Source organism: Odontesthes bonariensis, chromosome 3 (assembly GCF_027942865.1).
Source record: "Odontesthes bonariensis isolate fOdoBon6 chromosome 3, fOdoBon6.hap1, whole genome shotgun sequence".
Taxonomy (NCBI): Eukaryota; Metazoa; Chordata; class Actinopteri; order Atheriniformes; family Atherinopsidae; genus Odontesthes; species Odontesthes bonariensis.
The window spans coordinates 41,803,956-41,831,203 of NC_134508.1; the positions used below are offsets into that span (position 1 = coordinate 41,803,956).

Sequence of the window (27,248 nt, forward strand, 5' to 3'; positions counted from 1 at the left end):
CTGGTGGATTGGTAAGGGAAAAAAAATCGAAATATAATACTGAAAAAAATGCACTTCATTGCTGAATAAAAGAGATTTGAAAGGCAGAGGTGTAAGATAAGAAGCAGGACTAACCAGCTGTTGAACTCGTAGTCAAATCCAATTGTGACCTCAGAGTCCTTTGTAATTTGACTGACAGCATAGATACATAGATGGATCATGCCCTCAGCAATCATATGTCGGACCTGTGAATGGGAGCATAAGGATTTGAAATTACGATTACTTAGAAGAAAACAACTTGACATAAGAAAACAAACAAAAAATGGAAGTAATTAGTTAACAGAAAGAAAAAAAACTCAATGACTGACCTCAGCATTGGGTGTGCAGGACCTCCTGATAAAGCGAGCATCATTTCCAAATGTCCTTGCATCAACACACATCTCTACGTCGTTAAACTTTGAGTAGAACAACACAAAAGGATAAGGCCTGGAAAAATTTGATAAACAGATATGAAAGACAGGAAGCAGGTGTTACAACAATAGAATACTGTCTAATTTAACCATCTGTCACTGGACAAAACACTGCATGTGTATATACTGTGTATGTATATGTAGCCAAGTAACTCAGACTGTGACCTCTTACTTTTTGAAAAAGTGCCCATTGACTTCAAACTGTTGTTTAAGCATGACCTTTCCCCGATATTCAATAATAAGTGTGTCTGGTTCCAGGTTCTTTGCTGCTCGGAGGATCTTCCTGTGTTTCTGTACCCGCGTTACCCGTCCCAGCTGGAGCTACGAACAGCAAATCATAAATGATTTCTTTGCAAGTGCTGAAAAATATCACACATGTAGTATTGAGGTATTGTTACGCAACTTTTATTTGCAGGTAGCACATTCCAACAAAGCCAGTTATACACAATTTTAACAGGTGAAACAAGTTACTTAATACATATAGACCACATTTTGTTTTCAGCATTTATCAACACACTGATTTGGTTTTAGTAAGATGCTTCATTTAATGTGTTACCGTTTCCTCAACCATCTAGAGTCGACAGATGCGCCGGCGTGTCCAAATCAAATTACCTATTTTTAGTAGATTTAAGTCCGTTTCAACTTCTGTTGAAAGTGCGGATTTCATACTATATACCAGTTTTTAAATTGTGTTGATAGGCAAAGTAAAGCCAGAGTTATGATAAATCATTTACGCCATGCTTTTTCCTGAAAACTGTCTATTCAGACAGTATAGTATAGTCCAGTATATTAAAGGACTATTCTAAGAAAAGTGCTAGCTGTGGTTTCCGCAGTAAAAAAGAAAAATCAAACTTTTTCCTACTGGGATTTGATGTTTTTTGTGTGATTTTAGGACCGTTGTGTTAATACAATATGTTAAAATGAAAAAAAGAACTATAAACTCACAGGTGTGAGGTTGTGCTGAAAAAAAATACACCAAACAAGAGGTTTAATTTGGTTAGCTGACCTGCATTTGAGAGCCCAGCACTGTGTTGTTACAGGCCAGCTCAGTGCGATTAATGGTGTCCATGGCATCAACTGAGGCATGGATCTGTGTGGTGGAAGGAGGCGTTCTGGTGCTACTTTCAACCTTTGAGACAGTGGAGCTGGCAGAGCTGTGAAGCTGGAGAAGCATCTGGATATCAGCGCTATACTGGTTAGCCAAAGCTTCCTCATACTGGTCTGTCCACTGGCGGATCCTGCTCTCCCATCCCTCTGCTGTATTCTCATCCAGCACGCTAGCCTCTGTGGTAGAGTTCTAGACGAGAGAAAGGATGTTGCATAAAGAATTTGTCTTATAGAGAGAGAAAAACATGCCTGAGGTTAGGGCTGCACAATTAATCGAATTTTAATCAAAATCGCGTTTTTGGCTGCGATGATTATGAAAAATGAAAAAAAAATTTTACATTCATTTTCTTAATGCGGGTTCAGTTGCATTATACTCTAGCATGCAAGCATTTAACCAGTAGTCCGCCAACAACCAGGGGGCGAACATGGACCTATTCGTTACGCCGCCTAACTGATCCACAAGCAAGTTAAGCGCGCAGCTCCTCATTAGTGCAGCCAGCAGTGGTGTCAAGTTCAAGTGGTGAGAGCAGAGTAGTAGTGATATAAGGGAAGACAAAACTGGTGGTGAGGATGATTGAAATGACCGAGAGCCAAGCTGAAGCTGCGGCAGAAGGTAAGCCCACAGCCGGTCTCTCTGGTGCCCCTTCGTCCCTCGAAGGGGCTCAATTTCGGCTGTGTGGAGTTACTTCGGATTCAGGGCTAGCGAAGTCCAACAAAAGCAGGTGTTGTGCAAAGACTGTGCAATAATAATTGCATTTCAGTTTTATTTTGTTTATTCCTTACATAGTACATTCTTAGCTAGATTTCATTTCGTGATTTTAAATTACATTCTGCACTGAAAATTGTTTTGTTTTTTTTTGGAAAGAAGTGCAATAAAATTCAGTTGTTTATCGTTGTTCCATAATCGTGATTAATAATCGTGATTTCAATTATGATCCAAATAATCGTGATTATGATTTTTTCCATAATTGTGCAGCCCTACCTGAGGTATAACTTCACAAAACTTTAAGCTTAATTTCCATCTTACCTTCATCCTCATTGATTTTCTAGAACCCTCTCTAAAAGCCTGAAAGATGGAAAATAACCCCTTGTAAAAAGATAGACGATAAGAACTATTCATCTTGAGATGACATTTGTTGTATTTGGCGGTATATAAATAAAAATGAATAAAAAACAATACTGAAGTATTCTCCATCTGTCAAAATAGCTGTAAAAAGTAAAAAAAAAAAAAAAAAAAAAAAAAAAAACCTTTAAATTCACGTTTGATTTTGCAGCAATTAAATACTCTTAAATATAACAACTTTTTTTTGTTAGAACACTAATAATCATCTACAGCATATCTAACAATTTGCATACCTTAACTTTCTTTTCCTTTGGTGCACCACGGACCTTCTCTGTGCTCTTCTTCCTCTTTTTGGATTTGCTTCTTTTAACTCGGTTGACAGTGAGTTTTATGCTGGTGGGCGTATGCTGGGTAGCAGTATAGGAGATGGTAGAAGGTGACACCTCTTCATCACCACTCTCTGTTGCACTGCTCTCACCAGCTATGAAAATACAGAAAAAATGTTTATACACACAAAGCTACATAAACACACAAAGTTACACATGCACACAACAATTACATACATCAGAGAATAAATAAATGTTTAAATTGTACTTTTTAAACCACAGTTTGGTGTTAATTAATGACTTTACCTGAGACATTTTCAGTTTTTCTATGTTGGCACTCTGCTCCTTTCCTCCTGTCCAGTTCCCTGCATAACAATAGAATTGAAGTAAAGGTGAGGGACAATAGTTGTGTTATATATTGTGTTATATTTAAGGATCCTGATAAACGTTCAAATTTCTCACCTGCAGCCAACCAAGCCGTCCAGTGTCTGGCTGCAGTGGCACCAACTGGGCACAGCCTCATCTTCCTCTGAGGAACTGTCACTGTCGGCCGAGTTGTCCTCAGGAGTTTTGTAATAGCAGGAATGGTGTACCACGCTGTTGAGATCCATGCGGGGAATGATGGTTTGGGAGAGCGGGGAGGCAGGTGGGGTTGGGGGAGGGGGCGCGCCATAGTTGTGATCCTGACAACACACAACGGAAGACTGTTGCATCTTCAAACAACGGGTGTTCAGGCAAAAAGGGAAACGGAAAATGGAGACAAATGAAAATGAGGGCAAAAAAAAAACAGGTATGTGAAACAGTTTTGTTAATAACGAAAAAAGTCCCAATATAAAAGAACAATAGCAGGAAAGACACTTGTACTGAAACTATAGGTACGACTAATCCTTAGAATTATGTTTACTGCAGTATTTTAACAGACCAATAAGCAAAGATAAAGAAAAAATGAGAGATTGGATAGACTAAATGCAGCTTGCATCTTAACTTTTATAATGTACTCAATTGTAGCCATCTTATAATATGAAAAGAGAGTAATACTTACGTCATAAAATGTAACATACTCTGATAAAATAGATTATAATTAAAAAATAAAAATAAAAGCTTTATGAACTCACAGCATATGGTAGTCCCCGATACCCATGATTCTGTGCACTCTCACAGCTGTGGTTGTTGTAGGTTTTTTCATTCACTGCAGGACTTGCTTCAACTGACTCAGGGCTGAAAAAAATAAAAAAAATACACATACACACAAACACATTTATTCAAAAATCATATTATGATCCAAATCTCTTACATAAACAAATGTTCAGTCACTAGATGGCACTAAGACTCTGCAGTTACTAGTCACCCTGAGAAAAAAGGAATAAGAAATGGAATGTGGGCTGCCATTACGTTATGCAACTTCTTTGCCCTGTAGTAGATCTCATAGAGACTGAACAACCATGTTTATCCTGTCCTGTAAACTCAAATTCTACAGCAATCCTAAATGGCAAAAGAATTTAAATTACAAAATGTTCCATGGAAATCCTAGGGCCTTTAAATCACTGCACTGAGAGTGTTTGTATTCTGGTAGAAGAATAAACCAACATGACGGAGGAGTGGAGGAAACTAAAAGGGGAAGAGAGAGGCCAACTGCATTTCACCATATCTCAGTCACGTAAACACGCATACTACAGAAAAGCAGCAACTGATCTTACTTAGGCTGTCCGAGTACATTTCCTCAGACACTTCTCAACATCTTGGGTATGATGTGGAAAAACAGTTTTAATGGTTTTAAGGATCTGTTTGTTCTGATAGTCACATCATATAAACGTGCAACAAACTACAAGATAAACTAACCATTCACTTAAAAAAAAAAATTGGTGGATGTCTTATTTAATTTGGTTTCGTAAAGATTTGTGGAGGCTTAAATTTACTAAATAATCATTGCAGGATGCAATGGCCTAAAGTAATGACATCTCTGCATTTACATGCAACAAGATCAAATTAAACAAAATCCTTCACATGAAATTACTTTATTTACAAGGTACACTTTACAAGAAGTGTAGCTTAAGAAATCTATTAATCATTATCCATTGCATCTGAAATCTGACAGGCATTGGTAGACTGGTGCTGGTGCTTCTGAAATTTGTGTACCAGTGACTTGTACTCCATTTCAGCAAAGTTACAGCTTTCAAAGATTTAAGAAAGTTTGAGAGTAAAACACTGGGTAATATGAATAGGAACGACAACAAAAATGAATTCTAAGTTGGGGAAAAACATAATTTGACCACAATTTGAGTTTCATGCACCAGGTAGTGACTACTTACTCTGATCCAGCAGCCATATCTGAGTAAGACGTTTCAGGTGTAGTGACTCCCAGCGCAATTACTATGCTCATGACGTCCAGCACAGCGACGCATGGGAGGGGGGACAAGGGGGAGGAGGGGGAGGGGAAGAGGAGGGACAGGATGGGGGAAGAAAAGGAGAAGAATCAGAAGATCCAAACTATAGCAACAGACCACTCCAGAGGTGGGGTGCCGCAGAGCCGTAGCCCACGGCTCAAGGTCATCGGGGATCTGAAAAGAGAAAAAATAGGGTAAAATGTTAAAAAAAAAAAAAAATCTCTTTTACACAGATACATAGCCTCGATAAAGACCAGCAGATTAAAGAAGAAAAAAACAACTGCATTTCGCTGAACTAATTTTTAGTTGTGCAATTAATAAGTTTAGGATTTATTCTGAAATACATTAACTGAGGTTATGATTTTTATTACATATTGTAAACACAGACTGAGGTAGTGAAAAATAGGACCTACTGCAGTGATTTCAGAGATTTTTCTTATTCACAGTAAAAATATATACACATGTATTTGGAAATGCACTTAGATGATAGATGAGTATCTATCTAGAGCACACAGGAGGCAGGTAACGATACATTAAATGCAGTATTTTCTTGACTCATTCTGATCAACATTTATTTTTTGAGGTCTCACCAGCTGATTATGATTTTGGCAGATTCAGATTTTTCCAAGAATTATAATTGAAATCATACTAAATTATTCTTGCAATAAAATGTATTTTTTTTGTTTTAACACATATTCAACCCTGTGCTCAAAATAGGTAACAATGATTTTTTCTCCAAAGTTGCACAAGTAGAAGGGGGCCTTCTCTCTGTCCCTTAAAATCTAATAATGAAAGTCATAAGATAGTGAATATTCTGAGAGAAAGTTCTCATGACCTCATAACCCTATGCTATACAGAAAGCCCTCCGTACACACATCTTAAAATCCAAAGATACTGATTAATGTTGACGATGAAGGCTTTTTAATGCAACAGAGAGCTTTCATTTTGTTCCAAGGGGTTTAACCAGGAATTGAACAGCTTTGGTGTGGTAAGAAAGAGAACCAACAGGAGGCGCTCTCCTCCAAGACACCTGGAGGGATGACTCATTTACCATGAAGCCCAGCCCTCTTTGTCATGTGACCACACTGTGTCGAGACACTGACCCACACTCTGCTCTCTGTTATTCTCTCTTTTTTCTTCACTGTCCTCCAGCCCTGCCTACTTTCTTGATGAATCAGAAGCAGAAGCAGAGCTTGAGGCTGTAACCTTGTAAATAGGAAAAACATTTCTGTGCTTTGTTCACATGTCAAGGACAGGACTCATCTTCCAGCAAGGTCATCCCCTGGGCAAACGTTTAAATATGTTACCTCACAGACACAAGGCGGATTAGATTCACCACAATGCAAGTATATAAAAGCAAAACTTGTCTTTCATGACAAATAAACAACAACATACTAAAAGAGAGAGCTGCCTGGATGACCAGCAACAGGATGCATGGCATTTCTGTAATGGTCCCCTGGATACAAAGAGTGCTGCTTTGTGTTCCAGCACCCAGGCAACCACAGCAAGGCAGAGACTTTCAATAATGTCAAGGTCAATGTGTCTATGTGTCCTAACAGTCAAACAGCAAATGTCAACCCCATCTAGCTGAATAAGCATCGTACGTAGTAACAATAAATGTTAGCAAGCTGAACTTTCATTGGCAACTCAAATTGACTATATTAGGTACAATGATGAACAGATGAGGACACAAAGAGAAACACTTTCTGGATTTTTGCCATCAGTTAAGACTTCATGACACAGACAAATATAGTTCAAATTAATGGCACATGAAAGTTTAATTTGAGAATATAACATATCTAGATGGCCTGGAGTGAACAGTGGGTGTGTCATTTACAGCATTATCAAAAACCACTGGCTGCCGAGCATCTGTATAGATGATTACAGCCTCCCAAAAATAGCCACCTTGCTCCTAACTTACTCAAAAAGGGATTTACAGGTCTGAAAAGACCAGATGGAAAACTAAGGAGGTAAATTCCATCTAAAGAAGAAAAGCTGCTTTTCCCCTTCACTCCTTCCCCACCCTTTCACATCCTACTCTTCCTTATTCACTTCTCTGGGCAAGAAAACCAGGCTCAAATTACCAGTAGACTCAACAAAGTCTTTACTTCAGTGGGACAGAGGCCATTTTGGAGCCAAATCCAAGGAGGAGGGACTACAAATGAGATGAACAACAAAGGAGACCCTCTCTTTACAGCAAAACTCTCTCTTCCAGCTACTTAATTTTATATATACTATATATACTTTTATATGTACTACTGCCCCAATGCTATAAGGTAATGGTTGAATTAGTATACTGTAAAACAATAAGACTAGGGCTGGGACTTTAGCGCGTTAATTTCGATTAATTAACTACACACACATTAGCCCGTTAAAAAAAAATAACGCATTTTAATCGCACACTATAATTTATTTATTTTTTAAATACAGACGGATGGAAGCGTCGACAAGAGCGTGGTTGTGTTCAGATTATGCAACAAGGAATTCGCGTATCACCGCAGCGTATCAAGCCTCAAATATCACCTCAACGCTAAACATGTAGCAGCTAGCGTGGAAGCTAACGGGGGCCCAACGCAGCTTAACATCCAAGATTCTATATACTGTGTTTTCATGCATGCTACATTCAGATTTCAAATAGGGATATGTTCTGTGTTTGTTGAAATATTGTTGAAAATGTTAATTTTCTAAAGGATAAAGTATATGCGATTAAAATGTGATTAATTTCGATTAATTAATTTCAAAGCCTGTAGTTAACTCGATTAAAAATTTTAATCGAGTCACAGCCCTAAATAAGACATTTAATTTTTCTTAATGAGAGATTCATTAAATACATATTTATCTGTTCAATATAGCTACACTTATTAGGCTACATTTTTCTTATTGGAATTTTTCTAAAACCTAATTGACAACATATAAAATCAATATTGTAATTTTGTTGGAATTGAAAATAATTACCTTTACACTTGCACTAGATTGTACAGCTTTTTCTCCCTTATGAAATCTAACAATAAAATGCTCAGAGGACTGGACAGAGGTTATACTAATAAAACTATCTGAAAAATGAATTACAATATATCCCATTTTATGCACCAAATTTGAGGTCATTAACCCTCTTCTCCATTTTTAAACATCTCAAAAATACTTTCAACTTAAAAAAGGTGGCTATCTTATCAGACAGTATTTGTTCATTTACAAATGAAAAACACAGTATTGATACAATCATTAAAACACCAAGTACCAACAGAATCTAAGCCACTTCCCACAAACGACTACCTTTTTTGGGGGACAAACCTGTGAGCTATGATAAACAAAAATTAAGAGATGTCATTAAAATGGATACTAATGACTGTGTTAAACCACATTTCTTTAAAGAACTAGTGACCTTTAAAAAAAATTTTTTTTTTAAGTTGCTTGACAGAAAGTGGTGCACAGAGAGAGAGGATGACATGCAGCAGAACATGACAAGCTGGGACTTGAACCTGAGCCAGCAGTGTCAAGGAGTTCCAGCCTTTGCAAATTGAGTGCCTGCTCCACCAGTTGAGCTCTGGGGTTCCTTGACTACATTTTGTGGTATGCCAAAATTTCATAACAATAGCTTAAAATATAAGTAAATTCAATAAGTTGAAGACAAAGTACTGACACCTGACCTTGTCAATATATTTTTACTGACCAGTCTGGAATCTGTACCTAGATACCCATGCTTAATGATTCAGACCTAAGAAGCTGGCTAACAATGTATACCAACATTTTTAGGAAAAACATGTTTGAAGGCCAAACATTTGAGTGAGAAATAAAACTGGCTATGAGAGATGACCTCTCCCTAGCCTTATATGCCATTTGTGATTAAGCTTAGACCAATAGATTTGCCAGCTATTCATCCTCTCTATTTTCCTCCGTTTCAGCTCAGAGTGCAGCTTGACCGGCACATTTCAGAAGAAGGGCAGATATATTATAAATATCATATCCTGCCTTCCAGAGCAACAATGTGTGTGGGTGTAGACTGAGGGGGCTGTTGTAATCTCACTGTACTGGAAGTGTTGTGAAGGTTTGGACACAGGTGGACACTGTGCAATCATAGACATATGTGCCTGTCTACATATGTGTATGTGAAATCCTTTTAGTTCTCTGCTTGAATGTTTGTGTAGAAAAGACATTGCAAGTATAACAATTTGCAAATGCCAATGCATTCAGTGTTTTCGTCTTTACTGATTTTGGAAAACAAAGAACCCCGTACACCTTTTAGTACCGATTTTGTCAAATTTAAATCCAACTCAATGGTTTTTGCTTTTATTTGCTTACCATTTTTTTGCTTCACAAATGCCCAAAGAAGCGTATTTGTCTAACCGTAACCACAAAACCAACCATCAAGTTTTACATTAACCAAGCAAGAAAACACAAGCTGAGGCAAACAATACCATCTACTTACTTTTAAACCTCTTTGTATTACCTCAGACACACTTGCTGCGCTTAATGCCAACTCAGCAATTTATTTGCAAACAAGTGTAAAAAGCATCACTCAGCCGTCTCAGAACGACTGCAGTAAAATAAAGCCTGCGAATCTTTAAGAATAAACTCAGATTAAATTAGATTGTAATATTTTGTAGTTTTTTCCCCCTCATCTGGTTATGGTTTAAAGTTTGGTGTCGGAGTTCTGATGCTAACTGATTGATCATTTCTGTAAGATTATTTAGGGTTCATAGAAATGAAAAGCTTAAAACTAGGGCTGGGCAACGATTACAATTTTTGATCTAATTAATCACATGATTTCCCTGATTAATCACGATTAATGGCATATGTACGCAAAATCCAAAAATGAATTCAAAAGTAGTGTATAGCATTTAGTTTTATTTTAAATGTACTGCAATATGAATGAAAGTGCCATAACAGTTGTTGTGCAAACACACTTTTAACATTAGCATTTTGGTGTAGTTAGCAGTTAAATAAAATATTTAGTGTAATTCTCAACTTAAACATTGTTATCAAAGCAAATACAAAATTAAAGCTCATTGCCACTGCCAGGGCATTAATGTTATCCTGTTCCAGCACTACTTAAAACTAAAAAATCAAAACCTAGGAGTCGGACTGAAAGGAGGGTCAAAACTTTTTCATGTACTTTTTGACTATACTCATATTTTCAAGAGTTGTTCATCAGTTGTAAGAAAGAATGCCTCAAGTTCCCTCTCTCTTACTCACTAATGTCCTTGACAGCTGTAGTGCTGCTCAATATTCAATAGTACGTGAAGCCAAGTGGGGTACAAAGGAACTTACACAAGCCTCTTTCATATATCAGTTGCACCTTAGAGACATAAAAAAAAAAAAAAAAAAAAAAAAAAAAAAGGCATCGTAGTTCACCGGCTGCTGTTCCTCCTCATATTCCACACATGACAAACAAACGTCTCAGCCCCACATCTCTGTGGCCATCCACAAATTAGGTCAGTATAGCGGAATCAGCTAAGTGACAATAGCCACATTCGCACTGTAGGAACCTTTGGCAGTTTCTATAACCCAGGGTTCTAGCTAGCGCAAACTTGCGTCACGGCCCGCTACACTATAATTTTGGACCGCTACGCTTATTTTCAATACAGCGTAACGGCATTTTGTCTGTATTTATTTGTACAATAACGCCAGATCAATGCCATTTTCACCTTTCTGACAAACTTGACACATTTTTCGCGATGGCAGCCAAGAAAGGTTGCGCTTCCTGTCAGTACAACCGCAGACGAAACTGTAGCTCTAGGCAGAGGCACTCCGCGTCCGCGGCTCCTAGAATCTCTGGTAAGAGTGCTCCGTAGCCATGGTTACTCACACATGCAGAAGCGCACATGTAAGGGGATTCGGCAGAAATCATGTTAGAATAGCTGTAGCCTATTTTAACCCGTCCCTATTTGAAGTAAGCAAAAACGGTCAAGGTTGCTGTGCTTTTTCAAAGCTTCTTACATACAATATGTGATGAGCTGATCAGGTTATCATTTAAGCTGAACGTGCAGTTGACTTGGCGCTCGAGAAAAGAACAGAAAACAGTCCTCTCCACGAAAGATGATGGAATAAAGCAACCACAAATGCTCTGTCTCTTTCTCTGTCCTACTTGTTGTCATACCTAGGCTTTACCCTACTGTTTTTGACGATGACAGCCAAGAAAGGTTGCGCAGTAGTTAGTGCAACTGCAGAGGAAACAGTAGGCGCTCAGCGGCTCGCAGCAGCTGAAGTAAAAGAGTGCTCGTAGCCATGGTTACTCACAAACGCAGAAGTCGCGCACACATAAGGGGATTCGGCAGAAATCATTCATAGAATAATAAATGTAATTTTAACAGGTCCCTATTTGAAATCAAATGCAGCATGCATGAAAACACAGTGGCCCTCATTTATCAAGCCGTCGTAGAAAGCATCGTTGATATGAGCGGAGAACTCGTCGTACGCAGAGGCTCAAGTGAGATTTACAGAACATGCGTACCACACCAATCCCATCGTAAGACCGAGCGGCTGTTGATAAATCCGGCAGCTGAAATTCGTCTTAATTTGCGACATGGATAGACGAAAGGCGGCAAAAGAAACGCTGTCAACAGCGTTGGCGATGTAAATCGCAGACCGGACGAGTTATGTATTTTCCCCTACTGTGATGGTCAATAAAATGTGATAAACTCCAGATTAAATGAAATCTAAAATTGAACGATGTTTTACTTCGGGGGGGGGGGGGGGGAAGCGCCGATCCAGGTTTGGATTTGAGTGCCTTGGAGGAGAGGGTGGCTGGCCTGATCGGAGCTACGTCTTTGCGTATGCGCAGTGTTAAAGCGCCTCTCCTGTACGGCTCATAAGCCACTCATCATTTTCCCGAAAGAAATCCTGCCTGATGCGCGCGTTCAGGTCTTCTAACAAAGCCAGATCTGCCATCGTTTCGCCATTACCGCGCCGCTAGAATCACCTCTTAAATAGGCGGTTGAATAATGAGCCATCACTCTTCCAATTACGGAGTTGTACTTGTTTAATTTTTTTATTTATTTAATTTGCGTTTATGTTTATATTTATGTTGAAGTCAAATAAAACATGGGCCTTCTTTGAAGTGATAAGTCTGTAATTTTAACCTAGGGATTTGTTGCGACTCATGAGGCACGCACTAGTGACGCTGCTGTTTATGTATGCTATTGCAGTCACCGCAAGTCAAAATGGAAAAGTGCGTATAGCCTACACGGCTTCAGACCTGTCGTGGCGATTTCATCTTTCCTGCGCTCACGATGGATTTGATAAATGCCAACCATTGCGCAGAAAAGAACGTACACACGACCTACGCAAGTTTGATAAATGAGGGCCAGTATATGGAATCTTGAATGTTAAGCTGCAGTATTTGATCAATGAGTACGGTTCGTTTGTCATTGTCATTTATAGAAAAAAATAGTAGGCTAAGCCAGGTTTCCACTAGGAGTCTAAGTTTTAATGTCTTCTGACAAGGTCCGTTATGAAGGTAACACACTGCCAAAAGCAAAGATGGGAACATCTCCCATTAAGACTTTATTGTTTTTAAAGTACAATTTCTCCCTTTGGGTACCCCTAGAATGGCCAATTTTTACATAAAATTTCCAAAATCTCCGCATCGCGGAAGGGGGGTCCGCACCATCCCCCCTGGGTTTGGTCGCTTTGCTCCCTCGCCTACACCACTACGCTATAATTTCATCCTAGCTAGAACCCTGAACAACCATCTTTCTTTTTTTTTTTTTTCACAGCCACAAGCTACCCCAGCCTCTCACCAACTGCACACCAGTCATAGTGGGGTGGGGATACAAATCCTGTTTCCGGTAGGGTGAATATATATATAAAAATTTGCATTTGTGTATTCTTTTTGCTTTACCCATCACGATGCAAGCTGGCTGAAAAAAAAAAAAAATAATAATTATGTATCGCTATTAATAAAATTGGGAAATTCTGCCTAGTTTTATTCATACCAAAGTTTCAGATCATTCTGTACATGTTAAGCTACTGTTAAAAAGCCCAACTGTAACCTAAAGTGTAACGGTGCATTCAGACCGGACGCGGTGCAAATTTTTCGCACGACGTGATTGCATACAAAGTCAATGCAAAGACGCGAATTCGAGCCGGCTGCGCGAATGACGGTTTTGAGGCGGCGCGAATGACGCAAATACCGCCGCGCGAATGACAAGACGCAAATTCGAGCGAGCTCAGAAAATCCAACTTTGGCAAAATATTCGCGTCACGACAGCCTATCAGCTTTGAGACTCTGGACGACAGTGACGTCATGCGTCCCGGGATCTTTTTAATTGATTTATCTGCCACTCACCGGAGACAGATGGACAGGCGCTCCGCAGCTGAAATGGAGCGCCTGTAGTTGGTGTCTTGCCGAGAGATCACGGCACCGATCCTCCCGAGCAGGTCATCAAAATGGGTCCTGGTGAGCCTGAAATACCGCTGGAAGCGGCTGTCATCCAGACGCAACTCCTGGAGAAGGCGGTGAAATTCTCCGAGCTGAGTGCACCTCTGGATGATGTCACTGACCCAGACACGACGGCGTGTGCGTTTCCGACGAATCTCGGACTGCCACAGCAGGTACAAGGACGCGATGGTACTTATATCAGCCATGGTTGATGAGAGAATGAAATGGAGGGAATGGCGCCAAATAGCCCCTTGAGCGAAAATTCGCTCGTTATTTACTCGCACGAATAACGCAAGTAAATTCAACTACACCCGCGGCAAAACTTGCGCGAGTAACGCAACGCGAAAATTCGCACAGCGTCCAGTCTGAACGCAACGTAAGGCTGCCCCAAACAAAACTCTTTAGTCAACCAGCAGTCACAGTTTGAAACAACTGGTCAACTATATGTTACACTTTTATAGTAAAAACATTTCAGGTTTTCCTTACAAATGTTGGCTTTGTGCAGTTCATCAATTCAGTCCCCTCCCCTTTCTCTTTCACTCACACACACACACACACACACACACACAGTACATTAGCCCCCTGGATCAGCCCCATCACTAACTGGACTTACCAACAGAGACTTTTTTGACCAGACAATTTTAACATTGATTTTTCTTTGGAAAAGAAAAAGAAAAAAAAGTACCTCCAAGGAGTGTAGCAATGTTTGTAACTATTTTAATTATTTTATTTGGATTTCCCTCGGGATTAATAAAGTATCCATCCATCTTTCTAACTATTATTTTCTGTGTATGAAACTTCCTCTCTGCTTCAAGCACAGAGACTTAGTATTGTAGCGTGATGCACTATGATCACAATGGTGCACTGCAGTGACCAAGGAGCCAGATGAGAAGCGACCAGGACATGGATGTAAGCAATAGGAAAATTAAGGTATTCTGTTTTCTCTAATCCAATACCAATGATCGAAAATGCAAGTACATGAATTACCTTTGCAGCAAAGTACCAACTCGTCCTAATTACTGTATGTTTGCAGCTGTTCTTCTTAGCTTCTCCATCAGTGTGGTTTGGTCCATTTGTCTTTGGACAGCACAGTCCAAAAATGGCAGTCTGTGGTCTTAGGCATCCTCCCTCGTGAACTTGATGTTGCTGTCCACTAAGTTGATGTGCTCCACACATGAAAGACTCCACATCCAGAGTTTGGATCTTCATCCAGGTGTCATCCACATATCTGAACCAGTTGGTGTTGTTCCTTTGTATGAGCTCAGTGATTTCCACTTCCTCCATATAAAGATGAGCCACAATGGGGGACACAGGAGATCCCATGGCACAGCCGTGCTACTGCCTGTAGAAACAGTCATCGTATTTCAAATAGGTGGTGGAGAGGCGACAGGGCACAGATCTGATCAGGAGTGAAGTTGGTTCTGTCGTTCAGTGAGTCATCTTCCTGCAGCCGTTTCCTTGACGGTTTCCAACGCTGCTGAAATCGGTATGCAGGTAAAAAGTGAGGTCACATCACGGGACACAATAGTTTCACTTGGAATTAGTTTCAGATGTTGGATCCTCTTCACAAAGTTTGTGGAGTTCTGTATGTGATGCGGAATGTTTCCAGCCTAAGGTCAAGGATTACCTTAGCCTGAACAATATTTTATCTCCTTTTCAGTCGGGTTTTAGGAAGCAGCATAGTACAGCAACTGCTGCCATTAAGGTGATAAATGATATTGTGGAAGCCATGGATGCCAAGAAATAGTGTGTTGCTCTTTTTAATCGATCTTTCAAAGGGATTTGACACAGTCGATCAGAGTATATTATGTCAGCGACTGTCTGCCATTGGAATGTTAGACCATGCTGTTGGCTGGTTTTCTAACTACCTCTCCGACCGTAAGCAGAGTGTGCAGTCCGATGGTCTTAGCTCCAGGTACCTAAACACCACAAATGATGTCCCGCAAGGTTCCGTCTTTGGACCAAGTCTATGTTCTTTTCAAATAAAAAGAAGGTGCCTGCTGTTCTACCCTGTATTATATCTGCTCAGGGTACCCCTATTGAGTCTGTGACCACTTATAAATACCTAGGCATCACATTGGATGATAGCCTTTCTTTTACATGCCATATTGAACAATTACTGAGGAAACTTAAGTTAAAGCTGGGGTTTTTCTTTAGAAATAGAGCCTGCTTTTCTTTTAATGCCAGGAAACGTATTGTTGCGGCCACTTTCTTACCACTCCTGGATTACGGTGATGTTTAGCCTATATGAATGCCTCTGCTCACTCCCTACATCTACTGGATGCGGCATATCACAGAGCTTTGAGATTCATAACTGGTTGTAAACCCCTCACACATCACTGCACATAGTACTCTCTCACAGACTGGTCTTCATTTTCCATGCGCAGAACCACCCACTGGTATCTATTTGTCTATAAATCCATCATCGGACTACTCCCCTACTATTTGTCCACATACATGGCACAAAAACAGTCTGATCGTAGCCTCCGGTCCCTGGACTACATCACGTTAGCCATCCCCTAGGTCCGTTCTGAACTTGGCAAAAAGGTGTTCTCCTACGCCTGTAGCCTGGAACAGGCTCCAGCAGAAGCTGAACTGTCCAGTTTTATTTTGCTAGGGGGCTTCAAATTACTTGTAGGAAGGCTGGTGAGACAGTCAGTGGGGGTCTGCACATGTACGTAACTACGGTAGTTATTTTTCTTTTGTACTTTGGTAGCTTGTATTAGTTATCTTATGTTCGTGTTTTGTTTTGTCTCTTCTACGTTCAGTTAGTCTGTAACTTTGTGTTTTGCTGCTGCCTATCCGGAACAGGTCTCTCTTGTAAATGAGACCCTGGGTCTCAATGAGATTTTACCTGTATAAATAAAAGGCAAATCATTTTATTTATTTTTTTGTTAAATCTAAAACTCCATGCCAGTCAGTCTGCATTGATGGAGGGCAGATAGAGACCGTACAATCCTACAAATACCTGGGGGTGTTGCTGGATTGGTGGTCTGCCAACAAGGAAGCAGTGTACAGGAGGAGCCAGAGACCTACAGACGAAAACTGTAGGCGCCTGGACAAACTGGTGAAAAAGTCTGGTCCTGCTGTAGGCAGAAGGCTAGACCCTCTCATTGCTGTGGTGGAGCAACGGATGAGGAGGAAATTATATTCTGTTTTCATCAGACATCCTCTCCACAGCAACCTGGCAGGACAGAGGAGCAGCTGTAGTAAGAGGCTCATCTCACTGCGATTCATGATTGAGAGGTTCAGGAGGTCCTTTGTCCCCAGTCATAAGGCTTTTTCACAGTGGCTGCTGACATGTTTTTCTCAAATTTTTCTATTTGTTATTATTATTATTCTAATATACAATCATTGTAAATATTTTTTTTTTTTTTTTTTTTCAAGCTACTTGATTAATTTGAATTTCCCCCACTGGGGATGAATAAAGTATTTTTCTATTCTATATGTGTTAGTTAAGAGCTGCTTAAAAAAGTTGAAAGACTAAGAACTATACTATACAGTTTTAGGCAGGGATGGGCAATTATTTTTCTTTACTGAGAAATCTGATTTGTGTCAGAGGGAAACATCAACAATAACTTTAACTTGATTCTGCTCAACTTTCTCCCACTGTAAAATGTACAAAATTTTATTAGATATTTTATTAGATATGATATATTATATTATGAATAGATTACAGGTAATCATAATAATAAAAATAGTCTGTAAATATTTGTAGAAATAGTCTATGTTAAATTGTGGTGTATAGATCAAATAGGAAAATACTACTAAAGAAGTAATAAACGAAAACAAACAATGCATTTTATTTTTAACTTGGTAATGTTCACAAACAAACAAAAAAAAAACATAACAACAACTTTATAGAAAAAAAATATAACTCTTAATGTTTTTCATTTCATTCAATCACTTCAGTGAGAATAATCCAGCCTATCTTGGTCTTGAACAAGGGCATTGAAATCTGGCTGAATGTCAGAGGTGGCTATGTGAAGGACAGCTGAGAGGTGCTAATCAGTGAAAAAGGATCCGTTTGGATTTGTTAAACTTCATCACTGAGAATGTCTGTTGACATGCGTACATAGATCCAAAGAGAACAAGAATCTTCTGAGCATGCCTCCTCAGGTGAGGAAAGTTCTCCTCTTTGAGGGAAGAGTAAAAAAAAAACTCTGCCAGAAGTGTCAGACTGCAGGTCAATGAGCTCTATCTGAACATCACTTGGCGCATTATCCACACTGCAGTTGAAGGGAGAAGAAACCACGTGCATTTCACTCTCAACTGTTTTGAGATCGCCTTGAAAACTCTCCATGCAGAGCTTCTAACATGGATGAGTACTTGTGGAGGTGATCAGCTGATCTTGTGGCTTCCTTCCTAGTGTTGGCAAGTGGGGGAGAATGGTCTCCTCCACTTGGCTTGAGAGAAGCTGCAACTTTCTCATGAAAGCCTTCACTGCATTGTACATTTCATGCACAAAAAGGCCCTTGCATTGCATTTTAACATTTAGTTCATTCATAAGTGCAGTCACATCCACAGCAAATTTGAGGTCTGTCAGCCAGTTTAGTCACAGCATCAACAACATGGTTAATTTTTAACACTGACTTACACAACACTTCCTGATGTATAATCCATCCATCCATCCATTTTCTATACCCGCTGAATCTGTCACAGGGGGGCTGAAGCCTATCCCAGCGGTCATCGGGCAAGAGGCGGGGTACACCCTGGACAGGTCGCCAGTCCATCACAGGGCCACACAGAGACAAACAACCACACACACACTCACACTCACTCCTAAGGACAATTTTTGAGACACCAATTAACCTAACATGCATGTTTTTGGGCAGTGGGAGGAAGCCGGAGTACCCGGAGAGAACTCACGCATACACGGGGAGAACATGCAAACTGCACACAGAAAGGCCCCAGCTGGGAGTTAAACCTGGAACCCTCTCGCTGTGAGGCGCCGGTGCTAACCACCACACCACACCACTGCCCCTGATGTATAATATTTAATTATCAATTTCTGTCACTTTAAAATTCTCTTTAAATACCAACATTTTCCCTGTCAGATTTGGACAACCGTCTGTTGACACACCTGTAAGCTTGTCCCATTTCAGTCCTAACCAACTAAAGGCTCTAGCATGGTAGCCGCGTCTGCTAGCGCGAGCGGTGTTGATGACGTCACGATTTCGTGCCGGCTTCATATAGTGGCGCAAGTCGATGCGCCAGTAGTTGCAATTTTCTCCGTCACAGAGGTGTCGCTGCTACGTAAAGGTTACCGCTACTCTACAACGAAGAAAGTCGAGAAGAAAACAATGCCTCTGTCAAGAGCAGCAATACTGCCATTAATGATACAGCTGCAGTATTCGGATCATTTTAATTTTTTAATTCAGTTTAAAGAGGTGAAGGTCTGAAGCCCCCGGAATCACCACTTGGAGTCTCTGCCCTCTTCTTTGCCTTCACCTATCTGTCCCGTAGTTTGTTCCACACATTCTTACAGAACTCTCCCTCTTTCCCCAAAGTTCTGCCAATCTCTGTCCACGAGTTTTGGGAGTTTACGTGGTCCCTGTGCTCTTTTACTACAGTTTCCTACAGGTGCTGTACAAACGCACCTCCTGACTGAGCCTGGTCTCAAATTCCTCCATCCGGTTCGTCGTTCTCGGCGCAGCCAAGGTACAAAAATCGACTTGTGCACGACAACGCGCTACGCCGTCTTTTCAAGGCAAGCGCCAGGCCTGAAACGTCATATTGACGTCACGGTCCGCCACCGCCGTGAGCGACGCGTCAACTGTAACTCCGGCTTAACTCCCACGTAAGAAGAAGAGTAGCTGGGTAGTGTCACGTACATCGGCGCTCTCATCCAAACCAAAGAAAAAAAGTCCAAGTCGACCGCTCTGTTCTTCAGCTGAAGCTCCAAGTTTCCCGCAATGTCCTCAACCCACCTCGTTACTGTGCATCTGGAGAGTGGCATGTTCTCAAATGCGCCCTTTTTCTCCGGGCATATCAGTGCAACAGTCCAATAAGCACTTTTTTTTTTTTCCTAGGCGTGAGCTGACATCCTGAGGGTAACCTGGCATTGCTGGTCGCTGTTCACTGAAGTGATGCCAGCAGTGTGCACTGTCAGTCACGAGAGTCACGCACATTGCATGCTTCCATGTGGAAGTAATACGAATGTAAGGCCTTTCAGAATAAAAGCAACACAGTGGTATTGCATGCACGGCTTAAATATTTTTCGCAAGGGCCAGACAGGGACACACAAAGGGCCGGATGTGGCCCGCGGGCCGTAGTTTGCCCAGGTGTGGTTTAAGGTGTACTTTAAGGTGGAGTCTCAAACAATGGCTACATGTTGCAGTGGAGTGAGTATGTAAGGCTAGCAAAAGGCTTGCCTACTACAAGTCTACCAAATTGGCCAACAACTAGGGGTGGGCAATAAAACGCTAACGATAGCCATCGAGGTATAACTTTTCCTCGATAGCGATATGAAACATGGTCGATATACTTTTCGATAGATTACATTCGTCCATCTTTTGACCGACAATATGAATAGCCAATGACAACGAGAGTTGCTCAGCGTTGAACCAATCACGTGGCTGGAATAGAGCCATGCCAGCAGCTAGTCGAAGTGTGTTTGTTTGTTTGTGCTGCAGCCATATAAAAAGAAAAGGCAAAGGAGTGCTCCCTCGTAAGAAACGACGGAAGACACAGCCCAAGGCGTAAGGGATGACATTTTTGATAAGGGCCTGAAAAGTTCGGTTGTGTGGAGGTATTTTGTTTTTTTAAAGTGCAACACGAAACAGAGAAGTGTGTTATGTCGAGCTCAAATTATGTCGAGCACATGTTCCGACAAAGACAGGGAATACCACTAATCTTTTTCATCACCTGAAACAGCGCCACCGTTTCAGCACAGAGAGCGCAAACTTTTTTTGATTAATTGGTGTTAGAGTGTGATGTCACTATAGACAATCTTTACACGCACATATGCGTTGTAGTTGTGTTCCCGGTTTATGTTTAATAAAGAGAGCGGCACTTCCCCACTGAAGCAAGCGAGCGAGTGCAACGCACCGCGTTCAGAGCAACAGGTTTCCTGTGTGTTTCTTATACAAGTAACTGAGTGAGTTTACTACGTGTGTGAGGGATGTCTAAATCAGCTGAGATGTCGGGAGAGATCTCTCGAACAGCAAGAGAGACAACCGCAGCTACAGAGCAAACAGTTGACCGGTCAGATATAGGATTTTAATTTAAAGTACCTGTTCTGTATTTATTTGAAACAGTTGTATAGTGTCACATGTCATGTTCAACTTTGACAGAAAAGAAATATTTAATTCAAAATGGACCTTCTGATATCTTCAATTCTCAACGGAACATTTAAAATTCACAAAATAGTCATTCGTTTTATATCATGATATATATCGATATTGACTGATATAAAAAAATATATTATGATATGACTTTTTCCCCATATCGCCCAGCACTACCTACAACAATGCATTTACCTCAAATTTACCAGCCATACCACCAAGCTGTGTTTTTGTCGAATGGCTCTGTCTTCATGATGGAAATGTGTCTTCTCTGGATGCCAGAGTTAGAAGAACTCGGGCTTACTTAAACTGCAGTGGAATAATGAGATGAAAATGATCAATTATGTCAGCAAAGCTGAAATCCTGCACCATTGAAGATGTAGCAACTTAAAGGTGGGGTAGGGGTTCTTTTTCTGGAGCATTTTTTTTTTACATATTGCTTGAAATACTCTTCACACCCCCATTGCAACCAATTAATTAAAAGTTTTGACACAAATATGAAAAGTTTTAGTGGCCTCTAGAACGTACAATCTAGGAAAAACACTATCCAATCATACTGAACGGACCGTTCACGATGATTGGATTCTGATGCGTCTATCAAACTGCAATCTGCTCCTCCCTCCCCCTCCTTCCCCCTGTGCACGTACCCTGCTCCATGAACGAATTACGCGTGTCCAGAAGCTTGGCAGGAAGCTAAACTAGAATCAGCTTGGCTAGCACCAACCATTATTAGACGTATAGTTAGCATATACTAAATACGGCAACGATCGATGCTTGCTGTCAGAACAGCGCTCGTGCACCTTCGTGTTCGTTCATGTACTCTAGAGGCGTGGCTTCGGGGGGAAAGTGAAGAAAAGGGTTGGGACTTTTGACCTGTGTATTTTCAAAATGCAGCTTCGCTGGACTCAAAATCCAGGATCTCCTACCCTACCTTTAACAGATCAGAGAATCATTGACAGGATCTCGAGGCATTATCGAGAGAGAGGAGGGAGTCTTCTTTGGGAACCTGAAGAGTAGGTTTTGCAGATGATGCTGTCCTGCTGTCTTTTTTGAGCCATGGCCTTCAGCACGCATTGGAGCAGTTAGCAAAATAAACAAATAATCCCTGCAAAGTCCTCAAACTGCTGGTGCTCCAATGTATTGGTCCAGCACTAAGGACGGCTTGTTTATAGGAAAATTCATGATTAATCAGAACATATTTTATTGCAATATGGCATTTTAAAGTATCATCCAGTCCTCTTCTAAGCATCTAATTTGAACATAATTTACATATAACTTAGAATCAGTATGGCTACATGCATCGAGCTATGGTTGAAATTCAACCTGGCCATTTTGTGGGACCCCGTTTTTGTCCCAGTATACCTGAGAGGTGTATATACAAAGTATGCCTGATGCAGCACACTGTAGACTGTGAGAAGATTATCATGATACTATGCCGCTTCCAACTTTCTCTGTGGGAGATATATACGTGATATACGATCATACGTGGAAGAAAAGCCATATTCACTGCTTAGACATTATCCACCTGCCGATAGCCGCGCTACGGTGTTTGCTGCTCGGAAGCAGGGGACTGCTCGGTCTGCATTTCGGTCTGCACGGTTTACACAGCACGCAGTGATACGAAGGGAGAGAAAATAGTGCCAAGCGATTGTGAGGTCTGACTTTTTCCTGCACAACGATTCTGTGATGGCAAATGTGATGCAAACTCTTTTGAACGCATATTGTTCTGAGAAGCAAAACGCTTTATTTTTCCAACCCCAGCCAACTAGCCGGACTACCTTCATCAACGCCAAAACGAGGCCGGAACTCGGCTCACAGGACGCAGCAGGGGGTAAGAAAATGGTCACAAATTATATTGCTAATATGGGATGTCATACAGCTTCATGTCAAAAGAGGCGAACTATCCCTTTAAAATGAAAATGAACAAAGTTATGTAGTACTCATTTTTAGCCACAACAAAACTCAGATCCCCAAAAACTCTGAAGAAACTATAGACAAACTAAAACCATTACCTACAAAGACTGTAAAATTAAATTTTTCTGTACAGTTTTAGGTTTGCCAGAAAACTCAGATTAAAAATAAATAAACGTCGCTATGATTGGGTTAAAAGCACAAAAGAATTACACAAAGTTGCTAAAACTTATATCTTTAAATCAGTTCAAGTCCTTAATTTTGTACGAGATGTTTTCTAAGCCTGGTGTAGCTAATGCATCAAGTCCAAGACCCAAAGAGAAAGAAAGAAAGAATCCGTGGAAAAGCCAAGAGAGAGCAAGATGGTGCAGTGAAAACCAAGATGACTATATGCTGTTCCAGAGGTAGAGGAGTGGTTGTAGCTCAGGAGGAAGAGCAGTCACCCATCAATCGGAAGGTTGTTGGTTCGCCTGTGTGTGTGTGTGTATATATATATATATATATATATATATATATATATATAAATAAAAATACCACATACACACAAATATACATATGTTTATGCATTTAGCAGACACTTTTATCCAAAGCGACTTCCAAATGAGGACATCAAATCTAACAATAAGCTACATAGAAGGAAATCACTAGACAGGGGTGACAGTGCAGAGATAGAGAGCAGACTAATGGCGCTTTTCCACTAGCTCGCTTCGGCTCGGCGCGCTATTGCCTGTTTCCACTAGGACGCAGTACCTGCAACCGGGTAGATTTTCCGTATCACCTCAGCCCTCAGCCGAAGCGTTACTAAAACGTGACGTCAGCCGACTGCCTTCCACTGATTGGCCGATGAGTGTCGTCACTTTTCAATACTGTTTTGTCTGGCGGCCAGGAGTCTTCTCTGGCTCTCTTTCTCTTGCCTTCTGTGCGACAAAAAACCACAGGGTGAGCAGCAACACGAGCGCCTCGATGTCCGCCATGCTCTCCTCCTCGTATGTTGTTGTTGTTGTTGTTCTGGTCGCGCAGCCGTGTTACGACGATGAGGAAGCATGAAGTGATACTCGGTTGTAAATGGAAACACAACCAAACCGAGCCGTGTCGAGCTAGTGGAAATGCGCCAATAGAGGTAAGTACAGGGTAAGTACTAGGATAGGAGATGCTCTCTGAAGAGTTGGGTCTTCAAGAGTTTCTTGAAGATACACAGGGACTCCCCTGAAGAAGAGTAGGTAGAGCGCTGCTAGTATCCCTCAAAATCAACTGGTGCTCTTGGAGGGTGCAATGTTCAACAAAAAGAGAGTAAAAAATCCTTGGTCCAGGCACTTCAGTTGATTTAAAAAGTCCAAAAAAACTTTGGACTTTTTAAATCAACTGAAGTGCCTGGACCAAGGATTTTTTACTCTCTTTTTGTTGAACAGGGACGCCCCTTTCATGTGTCATTCCACTATCGTGGAATGACACATGAAAAGAGTTTGGATTGTCTTAAGCGTGGTGTAGGCACAGCTAGACAACAATCCTTTGACGACCGGAGTGACATAAGCTTTTGCAAGAGCATTCAAGTAGATGGGAGCCGTTCCATTAAGGACTTTGTAGGTTAACATCAGTGACTTTGAATAGAACACACACACACACACACACACACACACACACACACACACACACACACACACACACACACACACACACACACACACACACACACACACACACGTTATGGCATGCCGTTCAGGAAATTAATCTCAGAATATATGGAATGAATCCTTGAACATATGGAGTGTCTGCGGCCATCTTGTGTAACGTGTGGATACTGCAGCAAAAAGTGAATGACAATGAGTCAGTCCGCTCGGAATCTTGTAGCAGGTATATTAAACAATGAGGACATCATTAACACACTGGCAAATGCGTGTACAGGCCCAAATTCCTCCCGATACCCCTGCCCAATACCGTTCTTCTGACGAAGAAGTTCACTCCCTTTTTACCTTCATTAAATCAGCTGAAAACTATATGAAGCTAACCATACAGACCTCTACACACAGCAGTGTTCCGTTAATAGTTCTGCTTTTTTTATGAAGGAGATGACAATACCAGGGCTCATCAGAGCTGCACTGAGATATAGAATACAATCTATATTTTTTATATGCACTATAAGAGCCCTCATCTTATTTTAAATAAAGCCTAGCTATTCCTACATCTTGTGTCTTGGGCCCTTTCTTGTTTACGGGTGGAGATTGCACACAGGGGCTGTTTTGGGGCACTCCTGAGAGGTTGAAGGCATGCTGAATTTGGCCTGATAAAAAGCTGCCTGAAGAGAGCGAACTTCTTCGATATATCAATATATTCAGGATTCATTCAATATATTCAAACTTTCAATCAATATATATATCAATATAGTTTCCTTATATATATATATATATATATATTTTTTTTTTTTCAAGGATTCCTTCCATATATTCAAATATTAATTTCTTGAACGGCATGCCCACAGTACCTGTATGCATGCACGCGCAGCCTTTGCAAGAGCATTCAAGTAGATAGGAGCCGTTCCATTAAGGACTTTGTAGGTTAACATCAGTGACTTTGAATGAACTGAGACACACACACACTGTCTGTCTGTCTAAAGCCTGGTTTATAGTTGGTAACGCAAGACGCAACGCAAGACGCAACGCAAGCCCTTGCGCGGTTGCAAGCCCCCCCCCTTGCGTGCTTGCGTGTGTCACCTCAATTTTCTAAACTTCACGCAAGACGCAAGCAGAGCTATAGAGTAGCCACTCTGGATGCGAGCACAAGCCACTATCGACATCACATCCGGCAGCGTGTTCATCTTCCGGTTTCATCCCCTAATAAAAGACCGCTGTTTTCAAACGCTAAGGTAGAAAGCGAAGAAGAAGAAGAAGAAGAAGAAGAAGAAGAAGCATGAATCCCATAGACATAATATATATAATATATTATGTCTATGATGAATCCACTCGAAGAGAGACTTGCCGAAGAGGTCCTGGCGGTGAATTTCCTTTCATTGTAGTAGGCTTGTCAGTGAAAAAACCCGCTACTCCACCTACTGTCCTGGCGGTGAATCGCCACGCAGCACACGCAAGTGCCGGCAAAGCTAAATGATGCATAAACGTCTCGAGCGGCGAGCCATTAACACAAGCGCAAGACGCAAGCGCAAGGGCTGTTAAAAGAAGTATAACTCAGCCTTAAGTACAAAGAGATTCTAAAAAGAGAGAGAAAATACACATCAACCAGCCTCACTTGGACCTCATTATCTTTGCATCTACAACACAGCTGAACCACCATTTAGTGCCTCTCTGGCTCTCTAAATCCATCTCGAATACATCCTTGTTCACCTGCTGCTGTTCCCTTTTGGTAATTCACACATGCCAAACAGAGATGACTCAGCCTCTGTCAGTGTGTGCTTACAAACATAAAGCTGGAGTTAAGGAATTAGCTGACAGATCACAGTGTTGTTGGTTTGAGTGGTATTTTCCACGATTGCTGCATCAGTTCAGACATATTTAGAAAGGCCTTGTCTGTCTCAGTGGCACTGTAAAAAAAACCTTGCATTGTCAGGCATACACAGTCCATTGTACCAAGTAGTGAGAGGTAAGCTACTTGTATGCAACAAAGAAACCAAAACATAGCCTGCTTGCTATCAACCTGCAGCACTGGACTCCCAGCCCTAATGACACTTGAGCCTTCAAGTTCATTATCAGTTAAGCCTGTTTGTAAATTACAGATCATGCACACTACCCACAAACTGTGCTGAAATTCCAGCCCTGTGTATAGTTATTCAAATATACTGACCTAAAATAATGTGTTTTATTTTTCATTTAAAATGAATTCATTAACTTTGACACAATGAAAGAAATATCACTTGTTGTATTCAAATAAAATCAAAAGTGTGGCAACTTCTGCTAACTTAAGTAGTTTTTGTTACTGGAGACTTAAGGAACTTTGACATTGGCTTGGTCACACAGGCACAGACAAAATAAACCTAATTACCATATGAACACATGCATCTGCTCACCATGTGATGATAAAGAGTGTCTTTAGAATGCAAATGAAAAGCTAAATCCACGCATGCAATGTTGCCAACTCCTTAGAAAAGTAGCTGGCTGTCCTTAAAGTCACTAGAAGTTGCTAAATGATGTTGTCACCTAATGTGCATAATTGACATTGTGCATGTAATTGCAATGGAATACCATTATGGGAGAGACAAAAAGCGAGTGAAAAAAAACACACTAAATACATTTGGAACTACAAATGAACTGCGGTGTTTCATTTTAGACAAAGAAAATTTTACATTTACAGTCAGGGCGGGATTAGCCAGTGATGGCCCGTGCATGCTAGATTC

The 27,248-nt window shown here is 40.8% G+C and overlaps 1 protein-coding gene across 6 annotated transcripts in view; it reads right to left on the minus strand.

The window, feature by feature from the left end:
- Window positions 1-27,248, minus strand: part of setd5 (SET domain containing 5) — a 48,408-nt gene that overhangs the window by 16,792 nt on the left and 4,368 nt on the right. For 4 of the 6 annotated variants that reach the window (XM_075461846.1, XM_075461848.1, XM_075461844.1 and 1 more), the window contains exons 2-11: window positions 5,255-5,503; window positions 4,061-4,163; window positions 3,408-3,658; window positions 3,252-3,310; window positions 2,913-3,100; window positions 2,584-2,622; window positions 1,456-1,746; window positions 622-770; window positions 348-465; window positions 115-224 (exon numbers count right to left, since the gene is read on the minus strand). In XM_075461846.1, the coding sequence (XP_075317961.1) occupies window positions 115-224; window positions 348-465; window positions 622-770; window positions 1,456-1,746; window positions 2,584-2,622; window positions 2,913-3,100; window positions 3,252-3,310; window positions 3,408-3,658; window positions 4,061-4,163; window positions 5,255-5,325 (1,379 nt within the window). In that variant the 5' untranslated portion in view covers window positions 5,326-5,503. The remainder of the gene's footprint in view (window positions 1-114; window positions 225-347; window positions 466-621; window positions 771-1,455; window positions 1,747-2,583; window positions 2,623-2,912; window positions 3,101-3,251; window positions 3,311-3,407; window positions 3,659-4,060; window positions 4,164-5,254; window positions 5,504-27,248) is intronic. The other 2 variants (XM_075461850.1, XM_075461847.1) reach the window with 1 other exon arrangement.